This window comes from Sciurus vulgaris (genome assembly GCF_902686455.1).
Source record: "Sciurus vulgaris genome assembly, chromosome: 8".
Taxonomy (NCBI): domain Eukaryota; kingdom Metazoa; phylum Chordata; class Mammalia; order Rodentia; family Sciuridae; genus Sciurus; species Sciurus vulgaris.
The window spans coordinates 66,516,423-66,534,862 of NC_136468.1; the positions used below are offsets into that span (position 1 = coordinate 66,516,423).

The 18,440-nt window shown below is 34.7% G+C and overlaps 1 protein-coding gene across 1 annotated transcript in view; it reads right to left on the minus strand.

Annotated features, from left to right (window-relative positions):
• ORC5 (origin recognition complex subunit 5) overlaps positions 1-18,005 on the minus strand; it is a 78,341-nt gene extending 60,336 nt beyond the window's left edge. Inside the window, exons 1-5 of the mRNA XM_079150031.1 lie at positions 17,807-18,005; positions 14,648-14,740; positions 11,836-12,036; positions 4,815-4,889; positions 1,066-1,177 (exon numbers count right to left, since the gene is read on the minus strand). Coding sequence (XP_079006157.1) covers positions 1,066-1,177; positions 4,815-4,889; positions 11,836-12,036; positions 14,648-14,740; positions 17,807-17,878 — 553 coding nt within the window. The 5' untranslated portion in view covers positions 17,879-18,005. The remainder of the gene's footprint in view (positions 1-1,065; positions 1,178-4,814; positions 4,890-11,835; positions 12,037-14,647; positions 14,741-17,806) is intronic.
• Positions 18,006-18,440: the final 435 nt, after the last annotated feature.

Consider the following 18,440-nt stretch of genomic DNA (forward strand, 5'->3'; position numbering starts at 1 on the left):
CATAAGACTTTAACTTCACCAAAATGTAGAAAAACATTTTTAGTAATTTTCTTAAATTCTAAGCAACTTTTCAGTACTTAAAAATAAAATAGGGCATGAAAATATTTAATTACAGTGATAACATAGATACAAAGAAAATTTTAAATGAAATCTTTTGATTTATTTATTTTCTCCCTATTTTTTTCCCTTATTTTGTGATTTTCATGGCATAAGGACTCCATTTATTTTGGGTTCCTTTAAAAATTATTTTTCAGTTAATTAGCTAAAGCAGGAGGGGTTATCTGGCTGCTATTCTTATGACAACAGGCAAAAAAGTGCTGATCTTAATAATGAACATTTAAGCTGATTAGTTCAGAGGGATAGTATTAATGAGGCCAAGGTCATAGAATGTTTTTTTTTTTTTTTTTCTCATAGCCTGGTGACCACCTTATACTTTAGTTATAATCTCTGAATTATAAGTAACACTTTTGTATCATGACAGCCCAATATTAATCTGAAAAGATATCCAACAATACAAAAAGTCATTGTTTTCTTCCAAAAACAAAAATCATCAGGATCTATAAAATTGAAGATTATATATAATTCCTCCAAAAATAAGAACCACAGGGCTAGCAATTGGTATGATAAAATAATCACAGTAATGAAAAATGAGATTTACATAATCAAAAGATATATTCCACATGAGTATTGAACACAAGTACATGACAAATTCAGATTCCAATACAATTTTAGTATGCTTTACCAATCTAATCTGATTCTTACTTGTCTGTATGTTATAATCACAATATATATGTCTTAAAGCACTAACTAAAAGATTATGAAAATATACCATTAGCACAACTACAGAAGAGCTACTCATCAAAATAATAATTATACAAGAATAGCCCCTCCCAGTTTCAGAATAAAACTTCTGTTAAGTGCAGAAACATAAACAACATTTGAGACTGGCAACAAACCTTACTGGTTTAAGACAAACTATTCCAATTTGAACATTATAAGTGAAATCTGTCAAACAAAAACCATTTTACTGAATATCATTATTCAAAACAATGTTTTAAAATTTACCTATGCTGTAATCAGGGAAATACAAAACAAATGGCTCAAAGCACCCAGTATTTGGACGAAACTTTTCCCAAATAATTTCACTGAGAAAGATAACAGTCACATTTCTGCCCGTCTGTAAAAGAAAAAGAAATAAAGTAACTTTGCATTTAAAAAAATGTTAATCAGAGCAGTAATTCCATTTGGATTTTTCTTCAAATAAATCTAGCAAAGCTTTAACACATAACAAATTATTTGCATATTAATAAACCATGTTTGGAAAACCTAATCAAGAAGCTCAACCATTTGCATATTTTCAGACAAAATTATTTGGAATTTTCATAAAACTAGTAGGTTAATCAACATTTCAGTTACATATGAATGCTAGGACAGTCACACAGGAATCATTTCACAGAAATTAAGAGGCACATTCACTTGAAAAACTAAGACAACCCTTTTAAGGCAATTTTTAAAAACCACAAGTTTTTAATCAATAAACAAAAGGCAAAACTCGGCCCATCTCATTAAAATAGCCAGAGTAGCTCAGAGAAAAACACAAAGTTGAAGAACAGCTATGCCATTCTGTATAATTCATATAACTAGGAAAACCTAAGATTTTCTCAAAGGTTATTTTATACAAATCAAACTAATATTGACTAAATCTTAAAAATACAAGCAATGATGAATTGTAGTATCTAAAATAACCAATGCTAAGTAAAAGTATATTTAGAAATTACAATTAGTAAACAAACAAAAAAAAAACATGAAAAGAACAAGCTCAATGGGCCTGTTATCCTTCTACAGAGTGGCCACAAGTGTCTTTTGCGTGCTAGCTAGAATCTATCTGCACACCTCTGCACTCTCCACACATTTTTTTCTTTTACACATCTTCTAGGCTGACAAAGCAAACATTAGCTTTTTTTTTTTTTTGTCTACAAGTATTCCTAGGGCCAAATCTCATACATAAATTGCACTATATTGTTGTGGTGACTTACTATTTATTGATTCTTAACTTGTATTCTTCTTTATTTTTAAAAATTTTATATTTTATTTAGAGACAGAGTCTCACTGGTTGCTTAGTGCCTTGCTAAATTGCTGAGACTGGCTTTGAGCTTGAGATCCTCCTGCCTCAGTCTCCCAAACTGCTGGGATTAGAGGCATGTGCCACGGCACGTGGCTACTTGTATGCCTCTTATACACCAATTTTCACTACTTAGAAAAACATTCTTTTGGTTAATAAAGACAGCTGGGTTCAATAAATAAATGATTCCATAGAAAATGTAGCATCTTTATGAAAGAGAAGAAAAGACTACAACTTTTTTTTCTTATAATCTCATTGATTTTTAAGAATCTCTGAAATTATTTCTTCAGGTAGGAAAGTACGCTGTAACCACAATCCTGAATTACAAAGTACATGTGAAAGTATTCTATAAAATCAGAAATACAAGAAAAGCTGGGTGCAGTGGTGCATGCTGGGAGGTTGAGGCAGAAGGACTGCAAGTTTTTGGTCATCCCGGGGAACTTAGATTCTGTTATCAAAATGAAAAAAGTCAAAAAGGGCTGGGGATGTAGGTCAGTGGAATAGTGTCCCTGGGTTCAATCCCCAGTACTGGAGGGGAAAAAAAAAAATTATCAATCGGAAAGGATTTTAAATTTTAAATTAGAGTTCTCAATTGTTCATCTCAAAGTACTTTCAGTATATAATGATTTTTATGGGTTCTTTTTAGTTGTACATAAAAACAGGAATCATTTTGACAATTATAAAAGCATGGAATATAACTTGTTCTAGTTCATATTGTTCTAGTTCAGTACCCAATACTTCCCTTTTCCCTCCCCTTCTCCTTCCCCTGTTCCCTTCCCTTTACTCTATTAATCTTTCTTCTACTTCTTGTTTTTTTGTTTTTGTTTTTTAATTAAGTGTTGTGTGGATGTGAATGATGTTGAAATTCACTATGGTATATTCTTATATTTAGTTTTACTCAAATAAATAATATAAATATGGAAAATACTTTCATTAGCGTTCTCTTAAATGAAACACACTTTTTAAAATCAAGCATGTTTTTGGAAATGTCAAAACCATAAAGAGTTAAGATTACTATATGGGGCTGAGGAGATAGCTCAGCTGGTGAGTGCTTGCCTTGCAAGCACAAGGCCCTGAGTTCGATCCCCAGTACTGCCAAAAAAAAAAAAAAAAAAAAAGATTACTGTAAACTTTTAATTTTCTTTAAACAGTTTCTATAATTAAAACTAAAACAGTTAAAGGCCTAACTATTGTGAAGGGATACATGATCCTCACCACCAGGGATGTAGAGGGAAAGATGAGAATCTATACTGGAAGGGCAAGACAAGAATGTACTCTGGATATCTGATGGGGAGTCTTTAGAATAAAGCAATGGGAAACAGTGGATGAAGTTATGCAAACAAATAGCAATACTCCCCACCCCTCCAAACATCAAACAAGGAGGGGACGACTGGGAAAGGACAGACTGTGTGGCATTAACTTCCTGATAGACCCCAGCAACTACATTTCTCTCCTGTCTTCTCTATACCTCCCCTCCCTCCACTCTTACTAAATGTGAACTTTGGTAGTCTACCTTAGGAATAAAATGATTACAGCGACACCAAGAAGGACTCTTTAAATTGATAGCAGTTTCTTTTTTTTCTTTTTTAGGTGTTGATAGACCTTTATTTTATTCATTTATTTATATGCAGTGCTCAGAATTGAACCCAGTGCCTCACACATGCTAGGCAAGCAATCTATCACTGATCCACAATCTTTTTTTTTAAATTTTTTTAGTTGTAGATGAACACAATACCTTTATTTTTTAATTTTTTTTATGTGATGCTGAGGATCAAACCAAGTGCCTCAAATGTGCTAGGCAAGTGTGCTACCAGTGAGCTATAACCCCAGCCCAGCAGTTTTTTGATACACTTTGAAAAGAGGAATATGCTTTAACACTTACCTGGAAGTACTTATTTAAATTTTATTATAATATGGCTTAGTACTTTAATATATAAAACTAGGTAGGTATAAACTATCTATTCATGCTTAAAGCACTTAGAAAATTATACAACCAAAATAAATTCACATATTAAATATGAACTACAAAACTGACAAAATTTAAATTAATATTAACTAAAAATAATGAATGGTACAGTTTTGTTCCAACTAGCTTTTTGCTCCTTTCATGAATATGATCCTAAACAGGAAACAGCTGCAGATCTTTTAAGCATTCCTACACTCACTGATGTTGGTGAAGAATGAATACTCTAACTTTCTTTATTCAAATACTCAAACCCTGCCTTCTCCATAGTACTATCATTCATCTGATACACATGTATATTAAATCCACCCCTGTTCTCCTCTCACTGGGCCATGACAAAAAAAATAATAAACAACAGTAAATGGATATACAAAGATGAGTTCTGACATCAAATGGCCATAAGAGAAATTCAGATGACCCAGAGAAGCCATACCACTCTTCTTAAGATTACTGAATGAAAAGAAAATATAAAATCCTTATAGAGTTCAAAGTCTATCCCCTTGTCAAGTACTCTAGCAAACACCTAAAATTCTTTAACAGAACAGTTAATTTTTAATTAGAAACAAAAACAAAATTATATTTCTATAATTAGAAATATCAATATTGACATTGATACTAAGATACCAATTCTCACCTATGAAAAGGCAAAGTGAAAAAAATGTGACATTATCTATCGACTGAGGAAGAGATCTGTTGATCTACTTTGAAGGAAAACCATACATTACTTACCAATTCTTGTAACCTAAGAAAACCAGGCAAAAGATTTGCTTCCATATCTCTTAGATATTCTGCTTTATCTAGAACCTAAAAAAAAAAAAAAGAATGCAATGTCAAAAACCAATTCTGATGGGCTGGGGATATAGCTCAGTTGGTAGAGTGCTTGCCTTGAAAGCACAAGGCCCTGGGTTCGATCCCCAACACTGCAAAAAAAATTCTGAATTAACTTTTAAAATGTTATTTATATTCTTAAAACAAACTTATAACACATTTTAATGTCTAAACAAAATTAATTATAGCTACATTAAAATGATTTAATACCAAAAAAGATAATCCTATATGAAGTGCTCCAAGCGCATTTTCTTAGGTATGTAATACAACCATGTGCATTTTTTATTCCACTTGATAAAAAAATAAAAGCCTACCATGAATCAAAAATTACAGATCTCTATGACCCAAGAAAGACGGAAAAAGCTCTGAATTTCATCATACAAAACTTCTCTTCCTTGAATTTTTAACTGCATGGTACACTTTCTTTACCTAACTAGATAACTAATCACCTTAAAAAAAATTAAATTTTGTTAACACTTTAAGGGTATTTATAAATGTCATGATATGAGGCAGGGGACAGCAGGATGGGTATAGATAATATAAGTTTGGCCAGATGTTAATAATTACTGAAACTGGGTGATGGTTCATTACACTATTCTCTTGACTGTACCTAAGGTCAATTTTGTTTCTTCTATACCACCCTCTAAACTTTCCTTGCTGTGTTATTATTTTTTTTTAAATCCCAGATATCATATCATTCTATTCATAATACATCAGCATACAGCCTCAAAAAATAAGAACTATTTTTTAAACATAACCACAGTATCTACATACATTAAAAAAATTTCCCCACTTGTCCCATAAATGTTTTACTGTTAGCTTGTTTCATTCAAGATCCAAAAAGGTTCACACACTATATTTTATTACATTTGGTTATTTGTCTTCCAAGTATATTCTTTGTAGTTAACTGTCTCCTCTTGCTTCACTCCTAGACTTATGATTATATTCTAGGCCTTCCCAAATAATATAGGTACATCTCTTTATCTCAAGACCCTTCACTTAACTGCATCAAAATAAGATAGCATTTACAGGGTCCTGAAATTAAGACCTGATACTTTCAGGGGCCATTATTCAGTCTACTGTAGTGCCCTAATAAGTTAAACTCCCAAGGTAATAAATGAGTTGGAGTTTTGTGTTTTGTATGTATTTGCTTAGTGTCATTATGAATTTATACGTTTTAAGATACTCAAAAAGTTTCCACCCATTAATTCATTTTTTTTGTACTATCTTTTGCAAGCAGGCTCCCTTTCAAATTGGTTTCTGTCTTTTTTAAATGACTCTAATAGTCATTGATAGTTTCCAAACTTTCTAGACTAGCAAAATGTCCTAGGTACACCTTGCACATTTTCTGTCCAGAACTAAAATCATCCTTCCCCCAAAGAAACCTGTTTTTATTTCCTAAACATTTAAATTTTATTAATAAATCTTACTGCAAATTATAATCATATAAATTAGCAATAAGATTAAAATGCAGGAAATACAAGTTTCCCCAAATAATCCAAGCCGTTTATATCTATTTTGTTAATAGACTGAAACAATGTATGAAAATGATCACACTTAAAATATTTTATTTCTGGGCTGGAGTTATAGTTTAGTGATAGCATACTTGCGTAGCACGTTTGAAGAACTAGGTTCAATCCTTACCACCACAAAAGAATAATAATAATAAATAAAGTTTAAAAATATTTTATTCCTAACTGGTTTGAATAAAATAAAGCTAAAATCATTTATTGCTATGAAGTTTCTACACCATACATTCCCATAATGAAATTTTTTCCATTATTTAAATGGAGAACATAGATTAATTCAAATAAATTGGTCAATTTTTATGCCTATTCTAATGAAAACCACAAAACTAAAACAGTAAATAGTTCTTCTAATTTGACAATAGTTAAACCACTAAACTTAAAGATTTTATGATATTCTAATTAATAGTCCTTCAAAAGTCATTATTGAATAGCTAATATTCTGAAGTAAAAATTTAACTCAGATACAAATATTTTTCTACATAATTTACACAGAATCATTCTAATAGATTCTTGATTTGTAAGTTAGTTTACTGACTAGAAAAAAAAAATTCTAGAAAAAAAATTCTTAGCAACCTATATTATTTCCTCAGTACTGAAGCTTACCAATTCATATATCAGATAGCTTAGCATTCTATAAGTTTACTCTAAAAAATATTCTGTATCAAATACCTGTACATGTTTCTCTCCCTAATGTTTAGGTAACTAACAACTAACTTACTGAAGAGTACTTTGATCTACTGGGTCTAAAAAATGAGCAGGGCCTGACTCACTTCTCATGGCTGTTTCTAGACCAGACTCTCCCTCCTTCCTAAAGTCAGTCAGCCTTTGAAATTCTATTTGTTGGGGTCAGCACAGATTGTTTTTGATTACTATTTCTCTAAGACAACTCCTATGTTTTGAATAGCTGACCCCTAATGGATACACTGGACTCTTAGTTTCTTACCTTACGACACTACTTTCATAATACTAAAATATTGTTTGCCTTTTTCACCATGTTGGCATTTGCACTGATGGTGCAAAAACAATGGTGGTTTAAATTACTATCGCCTTAGCATAAATCAAGGTAAAGGCTGCAAGCTATACTAGTAGTCATTGTATCCTTAACGATGCTCTTGCATTAAAAAAAAAAAAAAAAAAACCACTCTCTGTAGATGAAGAACCAGGAAAGGGACAGCCCAGCAAGACTTCCAAGACATCATACTCCAAGTTTTCTCTACATCACTGATTTCTTCTCGGTCTCTCATCCCCCTAGTCTCAGTCACTGGACTCATCTCTTTCCAAATTCAGTCACTATCAGGAACCTAATCCAGTTTCACATGTTTACATACCACCTATATATTCAATTCCCCACACTGGACCTCTCTTGAATTCCAGATTCACATGTGCAACTATGATATCTTCCACTTGGATTTAAAATACTCCACATCAAATTTCTGATCACTCCTTCCTCCCTAGCAATGCACACCTGCTATAGTATTAACTCAGATAATGACTCTTCCAGTTTTTTTAGGTGTTCAAATACTTTTAATACCAGGGATTGAATCCAGGGTTGCTTAACCACTGAGCCACATCCCCAGCCCTCTTTTGAGACTGGGATTCACTAAGTTGCTGAAGCTGGCTTTGAACTTGTGAGCCTCCTTTAGCTTCCCAAGCCACTGGGTGTGCACCACCATTGCTGGTAGCTCAAATACTTTTGAGTCAACCTTGACTTCTTTCCTTTCTTTTTTCCCCTCTCCTCATTGATTCATCAGGAAATTCTGTCAACCCAACTTTCAGGATATATCCATCCAGACCACTTTTTACCACCTCCACTGCTACTAACCCAGTCCAGGTAAACATAATGTTTTGCCTAGAGTATTACATAAGCCTCAAAACTAGTTCTATTTATTTCCTGGGACTGAGGAAGAAAAAAAAAAAAAAAAAAAAAGAACTTTCTATACTCTCATAACACTTCTGTCACCAAATGTGTGGGTATTCCCCATACCAACAATTCTCAGTTCTCTGTGGACAACAACTGGGTATCCTGCAACTGGATTCGATTCTTACACTATTTACCTGGAGTTAGAATCAGATTCCACAAGTTAAGGGAGGGTTCCCACCACCTTTGTGTTTGATAATTTGCTAGAACAACTCACAAATTCAGGGAAACATTTTCTTATATATTTACCTGTTTATTAAAAGGATACAACTCAACTAGGATTCAATCTAACTGAAGACATACTCAGCACACAGAAGCAGGGAGGGGAATAGCACTTCCATTCCTCCTTCAGGTGCACCAACCTCCCAGCACCTCAGCAACCTGGAAGCTTTCTGAATGCCCCACTTTTGGGGATTTTTATGAAGGCTTCATTATGTAGATACAAGTGATTACATGATAGGTCACCAGTGATTTAGTCAATTTCTAGTCCCTTCCCACTCCCCATAGGTCAGGTTGTGGGGCTGAAAGTTCTAAACCACATGATTAATTTCCCTGATAATCATTCCCCATCCTGAAGTTATTCAGGAACCCACAGCCATCATTAATTAAAAAACAAAAATTAAAAGAAAACAAAAAAACATATCACTTTGGAGATGCCAATGGCTTTTGGAGTTGTATGTTAGGAAATGGAAAGAATACCAAATATATATTTATTATATCATAATCACAGGCTACCATAATAAAACACTACAAATAGGGTAGCTTAAGTCTAAATTTACCATCTAAAATGGAAGCATTGGAAGCATCTTATTCCCTCTGAAGGTGCCGTAGACAGATCTGTTCTAGACTAGGGCCTAGTTGTTCTAGGAGAGCCTAGTTGTTGGTAGTTCCTTGACTTACGGCAGCACAACTCCTATCTTTACAGGCACACTCCCTGTGTATGTCCATCTCCAAATTTCCTCCCTTAGCAAGTCACTGGATCAGGGACCTAACCTCCTCCACTGTGACTTCATATTAATAGATTAGAATGCCAATTACCTTATTTCCAAATAAGGTCATTTTCTAAAGTAATGGATCATAAAACTTCAACATATGAATTTTTTTTAAACTTTCTCTTATTTATTTTTTTATGTGGTGCTGAGGATCAAACCCAGTGCCTCACACATGCTAGGCAAGTGTTCTACCGTGCAGCCACAACCCCAGTCCAACATACGAATTTGAGGGAAAAACAATTCAATCCATAACACTAGCGTGCATGTCTTTACCATTGCACCCTTCCATTGATTTCAACACTACCTCTCTCCTGCTTACTTAAACTACTCTAGCCATGAAGGCCTCCTTGTATACAAAAGGTATGCTCCAATTTCCTTTGCATTTTCATTTAATCTCTTTTCCTACAATATTCTTTTTATAGATATGTTCAAGGTTTGCTTTTAACTTCTTTTACATTTTACTTAGGTATCACAATCTCAGTGAAATCTCCCCTATTTAGGAAAACAAATACTGTACTGTCCCCTATCTCCCTGAGTTCTCTTCTTCAGAATCATGAGTGTATCATACCTAACATACTAAATGGTACTTGTTTATTAGCTATCTTTCTCAATTAGAACAGAAGGAAAAAAAGGTCTGCTTCTATCTCTAATTAGTGCAGTAGTACCCCTGGTATATAGATAGTCCTCAAAATTTGTCGAATATATAAATGAACAAAACTAAAATGTAGAAGGAAATGTATAAAAATATTTCATACATTTTAGGAGATGCAAGAATGCATAAAATTTGGTCCCTTCAGTGAATTTACAATTTAGTTGTTATGATATTAAAATTTAATTCCAAATCCAGTGATAATTATTTCTCTTAAAAAGGTTAGAGGGTCTGGTGTTGTAGCTCAGTGGTAGAGTGCTTGCCTAGCACATGTGAGACACTGGGTTCAATCCTCAGCACCACATAAAAATAAATAAGTAAATAAAAAAAAATAAAGGTTAGAAAGAAAAGGTTACAGTATTTTGAAAAATTCACTAATGTACAACATATTACAGTGGTCTCCCTTATATGTAAGTTTGCCTCCCATGGTTTCAGTTACTCATGGTCAACCACAGTCCAAAATTATTAAATAAAAAATTCCAGAAATGATAAGTTTTAAACTGCATGCCATTCTAACTAGCATGATGAAATTTCTTGCTGTCCCACTATCCTACCAGGGATGTGAATCATCCCTTTGGCTAGTGGATCTTACCTCCACCTGCTGGTCACTTAATAGCTATCTCAGTTATCAGACTGATTAGTGTCAAAGTGCTTGTGTTCAAAACCATTCTTATTTTACTTAACAATTATTCAAAAGTGTAAGAGTAGTGACACTGGCAATTTGTATGAGACAAAGAAAGTTTTATTTAAAAACATTAGGCTATTTTGAGAGAAAGAGACAAATCATATTTATACAACTTTTATTATAGGATATTATTTTCATTATTCCATTTTATTAGCTGCTGTTGTTAACCTCTTATTGTGCCTCATTTATAAACGAATCTTTATGGATGTATAGGAAAAAACATAGTGTCTATAGGATTTAGCACTACCTATAGTTTCAAGCATCCACAGGAGGTTTTTGGAATGTATACACCACAGATGGGGACTACTGTACATATAGTCAACTGTTTACTAGTCATTCTCACACTGATGTAACAACTTAAACTCAAATCACCTAAAATCAAATAATTTGCTTTTTCCTCCAAACCTACCACATACACAAGTGACAAGTCTAACCTTCGCTATCTTTTCCCTTTTTTACTTCAACTTTTGCACAAACTCTAGCATAGGCCCAAATGTCCTCTCATATCAATAGTCTCAATAGCCTCAAAACCATTCTTCTAGCATTCAAACTTTTCATTCCTCTCCAATTCACCCATTTAACATGTGTTCAGAGTAATATTCCTAAGTCATATTTGTTGCTCTAAAACCTTCACTCTTTTCCTTCCACTGCCTAGGAAATGAAATAAAGTGCTTTTGTATCATTTTCAAAACCCTCCTTTATCTGATGCCACCTATCTTTCTAGTTTTCATTTTCTCCTTTCATGTTTTGTAACACACTAAAACTAGGCTATTTAGCATTCTCTGGACTTCACTCTCACCTGCATGCCTTTGGCCACATAATTCCCTCCATCTGAAATTTCTCTTCTTCAGTTTCTTCCTATACTACCCTAATTATTCTCTTAGTGCCTGAAATGCTATCACTTCATGAAGCATACCAGATGGACTTACATCAATACTTGGCAGTGGGGGTTATCACTTATCACATTCTGCATGCAGTCATATGTGAATATGTATTATAATTCTTCTGCTAAACAAAGCTCCTTTTATATAAAGACTAGTTCTACCATATTTTTGTATCCCCAAAGCACCTTATACAGGTCCTATTTGGAAGCTGATCTAATAAACAGTTTTCAAACAAGAGATGACATGATCAAATTAAATTACTTACAATGTATACAGTCTGATCCTTGAGACATTCAGCTTTGGTTACTTGTTTAAACAAGCGAACGAAGTCATTAAATGTTTCACAGGTTATTTCAGTAGAACATCCCTCCTCTGAAGAACTAAGATGACTCAACTTGTTTAAAATCTTTTCCAAAAGTAGCCTCAAGGTAAAGCTTTCGACACAATTCACAAAGACATGTGGGAGCTGAAAACAAAAACCAAAAAGGTATAAATAGAAAATATGTACACAATGTATATTTGCTTTTGTAAATCTATGCCATTCTCCAAGTTTCATTGTGCCCCAGGAACCTGATCACTACAGACTAAATCACCCCAATTCTCTTATTTTCTAGCTCTGTTTTGAGAAACTAATGGGGAAAAGCAGCAGGAGACTAAAGGAGAGTAGTAGGAGAAATAAGTTAGATATTTATTCCCTTGACCCTCCTTCCTACATCCGATGACCTAGTCTGGCAGTGACTATACTCTTCTACCAAAGGCCAAGCTCCAATTGAGCAGCCCATCTTCTTTCTAAGGTGACAGTTCTTGCTGGGGTCTTGTAACAGTTCCTGTCTAGAATTCCTTCATGTCTAGGGGTAGTAAAGGCCATGGTGTCACTATTTCTCTTGGTTCCCTTAAAACTCTCAACCTTTGTAAAACTTCCTTTATTAAACTCACTTTAACTTTTTCTTTTGAGTTTGTCATTCGTTTTCTATAGGGATTCAAAGCACAAGTGTATTTTCCTCTAAACAATTCTTTTTTTCCAATTTATTTATTTTTTACGTGATACTGAGGATCAAACCCAGTGCCTCACACATGTTAGGCAAGCACTCTGTCACTGAGCCATACCCCAGCCCCTCCTCCAAACAATTCTTATAAAGAAACGCAAGTACTTTTGAACACTAAAATTCTTAAGAGGGAATTTCATATTGATAATTTCAAGATATCGTTCATGATGAAAGAACCCAGGTTAAAAAAAGAATTTTAAGAATTAGAATAATCTTCCAATGAGTGTTATAAGAACTTGCTGTAAGCTTCAACTATCAAAATGAAGCAATTCCACAAGTAATAAGGAAATAAATATAGTCTGTTCTTAAAATGAAATCACAGAAGCAATACTGATCATTCAGAGGAAGGTAACTTCTGGCATTTGGCACAAATAATGAAAATAAAAATTATAACTGTATAGTGACATTCTCCCATCCAAATACTAACCAGGCCCAACCCTTAGCTTCTGAGATCAGTTGAAATTGGGGGCAATCAGGTGGGATGGCCCATATTGTTTAGTGACATTCTATAAACCTCATTACCCAATAAGGCAGCTTTTTTTTCCTCTCTATGTAAAAGCCTACATAATACTTCCCGCGGGTAGTAGCATCAGTATTTGCTAACCCTTTTCAAGCTCATTCCCTTTTGTATAAGAGTCTACAATGTCTCTATTTTGAATGTCTTGCTTACTGCATTTATGCTTTTTAAGACCTTTCATAACAGTCTATTCTAAGTACATATTTCTGTACCTATACCTGAAGCACTGCCAATCAACACATATTAAACCAATTAAGTAGCAGCAAAAATTATAGTGTTAAAAAATGGAATACAGCTCTGAAACACGAAACTTCCTTATTTGACTTTCAGGTTTTTTTTATTCAACATGTATTTTCTGGACTCTTCATACACAGATTCTTAAATGCAAATGCCTCAGTCAGAACCTTGCACACTCATATTCTGAAGTTGGGTATGGAACTGTGTTTTGAAAATGTACAGATGATCTTTGGGATCAAAGGCTGAAGTCCACAAGCTGAAATGTGCCAAGCACTGTTTGGTGCTTGGGAATGATCTCAAGAAACTCACAGTCTACAACCAAGGAAAACAACACAAAACCACAGTTGAGAGGGTTAAATATTACCACAGAATTAAGCTGAGAGTGTTGAGGCTACAAAACAGAATGGCATTTAAGTGGGAAATGCTTTCCAGAGAACAAGATGCAAAATAAATAAGCATCTATCAAGTAATATGGTAGTAGAAAAAAGACGAGTATAGGAAAGTCATTTTAAGCAGAAGAAGCAACATGTGCCACAGTCTGAAAGGGACCAGAATCTGTAAGTAGTTCAGTTAGCTATCCTAAACATGCATTCTAAGAGGCAGAGTAGGACTGAGGTAAACAAAACAAAGCCAGAGGGCTAGCCACATGCTTCTGTATATACAGCTGCTGTGAAACATAGCCATGCCCATTAGATAGGTACTCCTCATTCCCAGCTTAGGATATAAAAGAGGGTGTGGCAATACTCACAAATAAAAGGAGTTAACCTTTACCAGTTTTACTATATACTAACTACTGTGGTAAGCATCTTTCATGTATTAACATTTAATTCTTATAATAATCCCAAAGTTTATCATAATTCCCTAGTTTACAGATGGGGAAGGCACTAAGTGGTGTGTTCACATGAAGAACACAAGCCTGCCAGACTCTAAACTCCAAGGTCTTAACCATTATATTATGAAAGACAAAGATTTTAATATTTATAAAAGAACTTATTGTTACATCTGTCTTTCCCCAATATTAGTCAATGAAAGAGAGAAGAAAATGTGCCTTAACTTAAAAAGATAACTTTCTAATGTCAAGATTTAAATTACCTATAATTAAGGAATTTTGAAGTTTATTCTCATTGAAGGTATTCAAACAAAACTTGGTCAGAAATGTTTTATGCAGAAAATATCCCTTCAGAGAAAGGTAAACTGGACTAAACAATCTCTTGGATCCCTTCCATTTCTAGGAGTCTCAAAGTAAAAATCAACATCAACTCCAGGGTTATTCTTACCTCTAAAGTTTTCAACAAAGTTTGTGTTACATAGGTCTTTCCACTGGCAGTATGTCCATAAATAAAAATGGATGGAAAGCTGAAATGATGTCTCTAGGGAAAAAGGACAAATATTAGTCTGTACATACGCAGAAAGTGAACATTTATCAATTGTGAAAAAGTTTTATGTGGTGTAATTAAATACCCAGTCCAAACTACTTCACTAGTGAACACACAGTGAATTCTTCCTCTCATTTTGAACTTAAATTCAACTCTAAATATTGTTGTAAAATTACTTGTAAAATTATATTTGGTATATTTTCTTATATGCTATATATCATATGCTTATGCTTTCATTATTGTACAGGTTTACAATATAAACTCAGGTATTCTCAACTTTCTAAGAGTCTTAAGGGACTATTACAAGGATAATATTGCCTATACTTCATTTTAATCTTATTTCTTTTTGAGGAATCTAATGCCCTTGCAGGCTGCAACTTCACTGTACATTTTAATGTTTGAAATAAAGCATAGATAACCACAGGGTTAGAACACTTTTCAAAAGTTATCGTTCTTAGAAAACACAGAATACTTCTGAGTTATGCATACTCACGAACTCTGGCTTAAGTGTACACATTTCGTCTAGTCACACATTGATAAAATCTGCACAGTATAAATTTAAAAATACATCTTGGGACTATGGGTGTAGTTCAGTGGTAAAGCACTTGCCTAGCATTTGCAAAGCCCTGGATTTGATCCCCAGTACTACAAAATAAATAAATAAATTTAAAAAATACAAATTTGTAAGATCCTCCTGTAGTAAGTCAGCAGCCTAGAGAAAATAAAAATTGTCAAAGAATCCTTTATTGTTCTAATAAATACTACAAATATGTTTCATTCATTCAATGTACATTTATGAGACACTTACCAAATGCTAAAAATCATAACATACCAAAGAATACAAACATCAGTAAAATACAACATCTACTTTGAAAGATTTTATAGTCCAGTGAAGAGAAATACATTTAAAAAATAATTACAATGCACAAGGCCTGGGGTTCGATTTCCCAGCACCACCAAAAAAAAAAAAAAATTACAAGAAAATTGGATGATACCATTTTCTTTTTTTTTTATTAAATTTATTTTATTTTTACAGACTATTTTGATTCATTGTATACAAATGAGGTACAACTTTTCATTTCTATGGTTGTACACAATGTAGATTCACACCATTCATGTAATCATACATATACATAGGGTAACACTGTCCGTTTCATTCTATCTTTCTGTCCCCCACCCCCTCCCACCCCATTTTCCTCTACACCATCCAAAGTTCCTTCATTCTTTTCTTCCCGACACCACTGCCCCTCATTATATAGCATCATCCACTTATCAGAGAAAACATTTGGCCTTTGCTTTTTTGGGCTTGGCCTATTTCACTTAGCATGATGTTTTCCAACTTCATCCATTTACCAGCAAATGCCACAATTTTATTCTTCTTTATGGTCAAGTAATATTCCATTGTGTATATAGACCACAGTTTCTTTATACATTCATCAATTGAAAGGCATCTCGGTTGGTTTCACAATCTAGCTATTGTGAATTGAGCTGCTATGAACATTGATGTGGCTGCATCGCTGTATGCTGATTTTAAGTCCTTTGGGTATGTAATTTTCACAAGAAAGTTGAGTCTTGATCATCTACCTAGTAGACTGATGTGACTACTAGTTGCAAACAATATATTCTAATCACTAAATTAAAATTTAAAATGTAAAATCCCACCTTATAACATCTTTCCTATTGTCATCCAGAATTATAGTAAACTTTTGCATGGTAACTTAAGCTTTCACCTTTCTAAACCTGCCTAACTGTAATAAGCCAGAATCTGGCACAGTACTTGGCTCAGTAAATATTTAGTTAAATCAATAAATGAATCTTGTTAAGAAACATGAACTGATTTTTCTTTTTTTATCTTTTTTTTTTTTTGTAGTTCTTTGCTATAATAGTTCTTTGGATTCTCACACGAACAGTACCTTGCAGAAAAGTAAAGGTTAAACATGATTTGTTGACAACAAAAATCAAAACCCTTTCTATGAGCCACTAATAAATCAATATTACTCATCACTCTTTGCCAGTATTATTTTTCAGGGGGAGCACTCTTGGTTGGGTGATCTGATTTTATCAAATCCAGGGAAAGAATTAGTAGAACATAATCAAGAAAATGTTTCAGTAATAACATGGATAAGTATAACTGAAAGCACTATAACTAGAAAACTGAGAATGTAGTTGTTGACCTCTCACTTCCCTGAGAACACTGCCCCTCTAGATAGAGGGTGGAGGGACTTTTCCACTAGTATTTCACAGGCCTCTTCTGGCATGCAACCTTTCTAAGTGGATCAAAGTATATTTAAAAATCGAACTAGACCATGGTTACTTTTATTGACTTTCCTTACAGATAAGATCTAAGTCTGAGTAATTCTAAGCCTAATTAGTGGGTCTGAAGCAAAGGTACACAGAAAATAATAAAAAATAGATTAAGTTGTGAATTGGTTAATGCTACCTCCTGCCTACAGAAAGAACTCTTTAGCGGTGTTCATCCAGAAGATCACCTCTCCTGTAGGGTTATTAGACAAGGAGAGAAGCCTGGGCTAGACCTCATCAAGGCTTTTACAATTCTGAAAAAGCTGCTGAATTTTTCAGCCTGAGGTACTGCTTTGGTCCTTGGTGGTCCTGAAAACAACCATCTCTCTATACTTGACTTAAACCAACTACTTCACTTAAAACCTCTGAACCTACATTTCAATAACATTCTGCAAACGCATCTGTCAAACAAGGTTCTGTTCAGCTGGGGTAAAATCGCAAGCAACTTCTAATAGCTACTCTGAACTAACATCATCTAAAAAGCATGGCATGTGTAAAAGAACACTTGCTGGCCAACCTCCTTTAACAGAGTCTGACCCCCCCGCCCCCGTGCAGTCTCCTCAGAAAGGGATTAATGAGAAGACACTTTGGGTGAAAGTGCAGGACGTACCTACAACACCTCCTTTCGCAATATACAACATAGTCTGTTGCCCCTGAACCACCATCCCTCACCCCGCATCCCGCCAAAAAACAGGAAGAAGTCACAAGACCAGGTACATGTTTTGCCTAAGGAGTCATAAAACGGTTTTACCACAATACCTCTCCAAACAGGGACTGCAAGGTGGAGACTTGGGGCTCGCGACAGAGGACCATATTCTCCAAGTGAGGCATTTTGGCGGGTACCAGTGAAGAGGGAAGCGAGGCTCGTTTCCAGCCAGGTGTCACCAGCAACAGCCTCTTCCGTCTGGTGGTCCAGACTCCCGCTGGAAATCCGACCGCCGAGGTGTGGGCGGGGTCGGTGCGGCCAGGCGTCGGCGTGACGTCAACACGTACGCGTAGCGCCGCCACCACTCTAGTCTTTCACGCTAAAGACGCCGGCCTCTCGTTTGTCTTCTGCGCCTGGGGACTGTGGGAGGCTGCTGTTTGATAATTCTCTTGGGACGCAGCGTTTTCCAACCTAAGGCTGAGAAGACTAGGTGGGGGTGGGTGGAGAAGGGTGGAAGGAGTTGGGAGGTCCTGTGGACTTCGGTATTCCTGCCTGGAATCCCAAATTTGAAAGTCTTGAGCACCGGGAAAGACGGGCTCTCTCCTTACTGGGACCTGTGAAAGGTGGACTCTAATGTCCAACAGTCTCAAAAAATGTCCGTGACAAGAGGGCTATAAATTCGAGGCATTTAATGCAAACGAGCGAAACCAGACTGAACAAACTTGAAATGATTATTCTTAGTGCAAA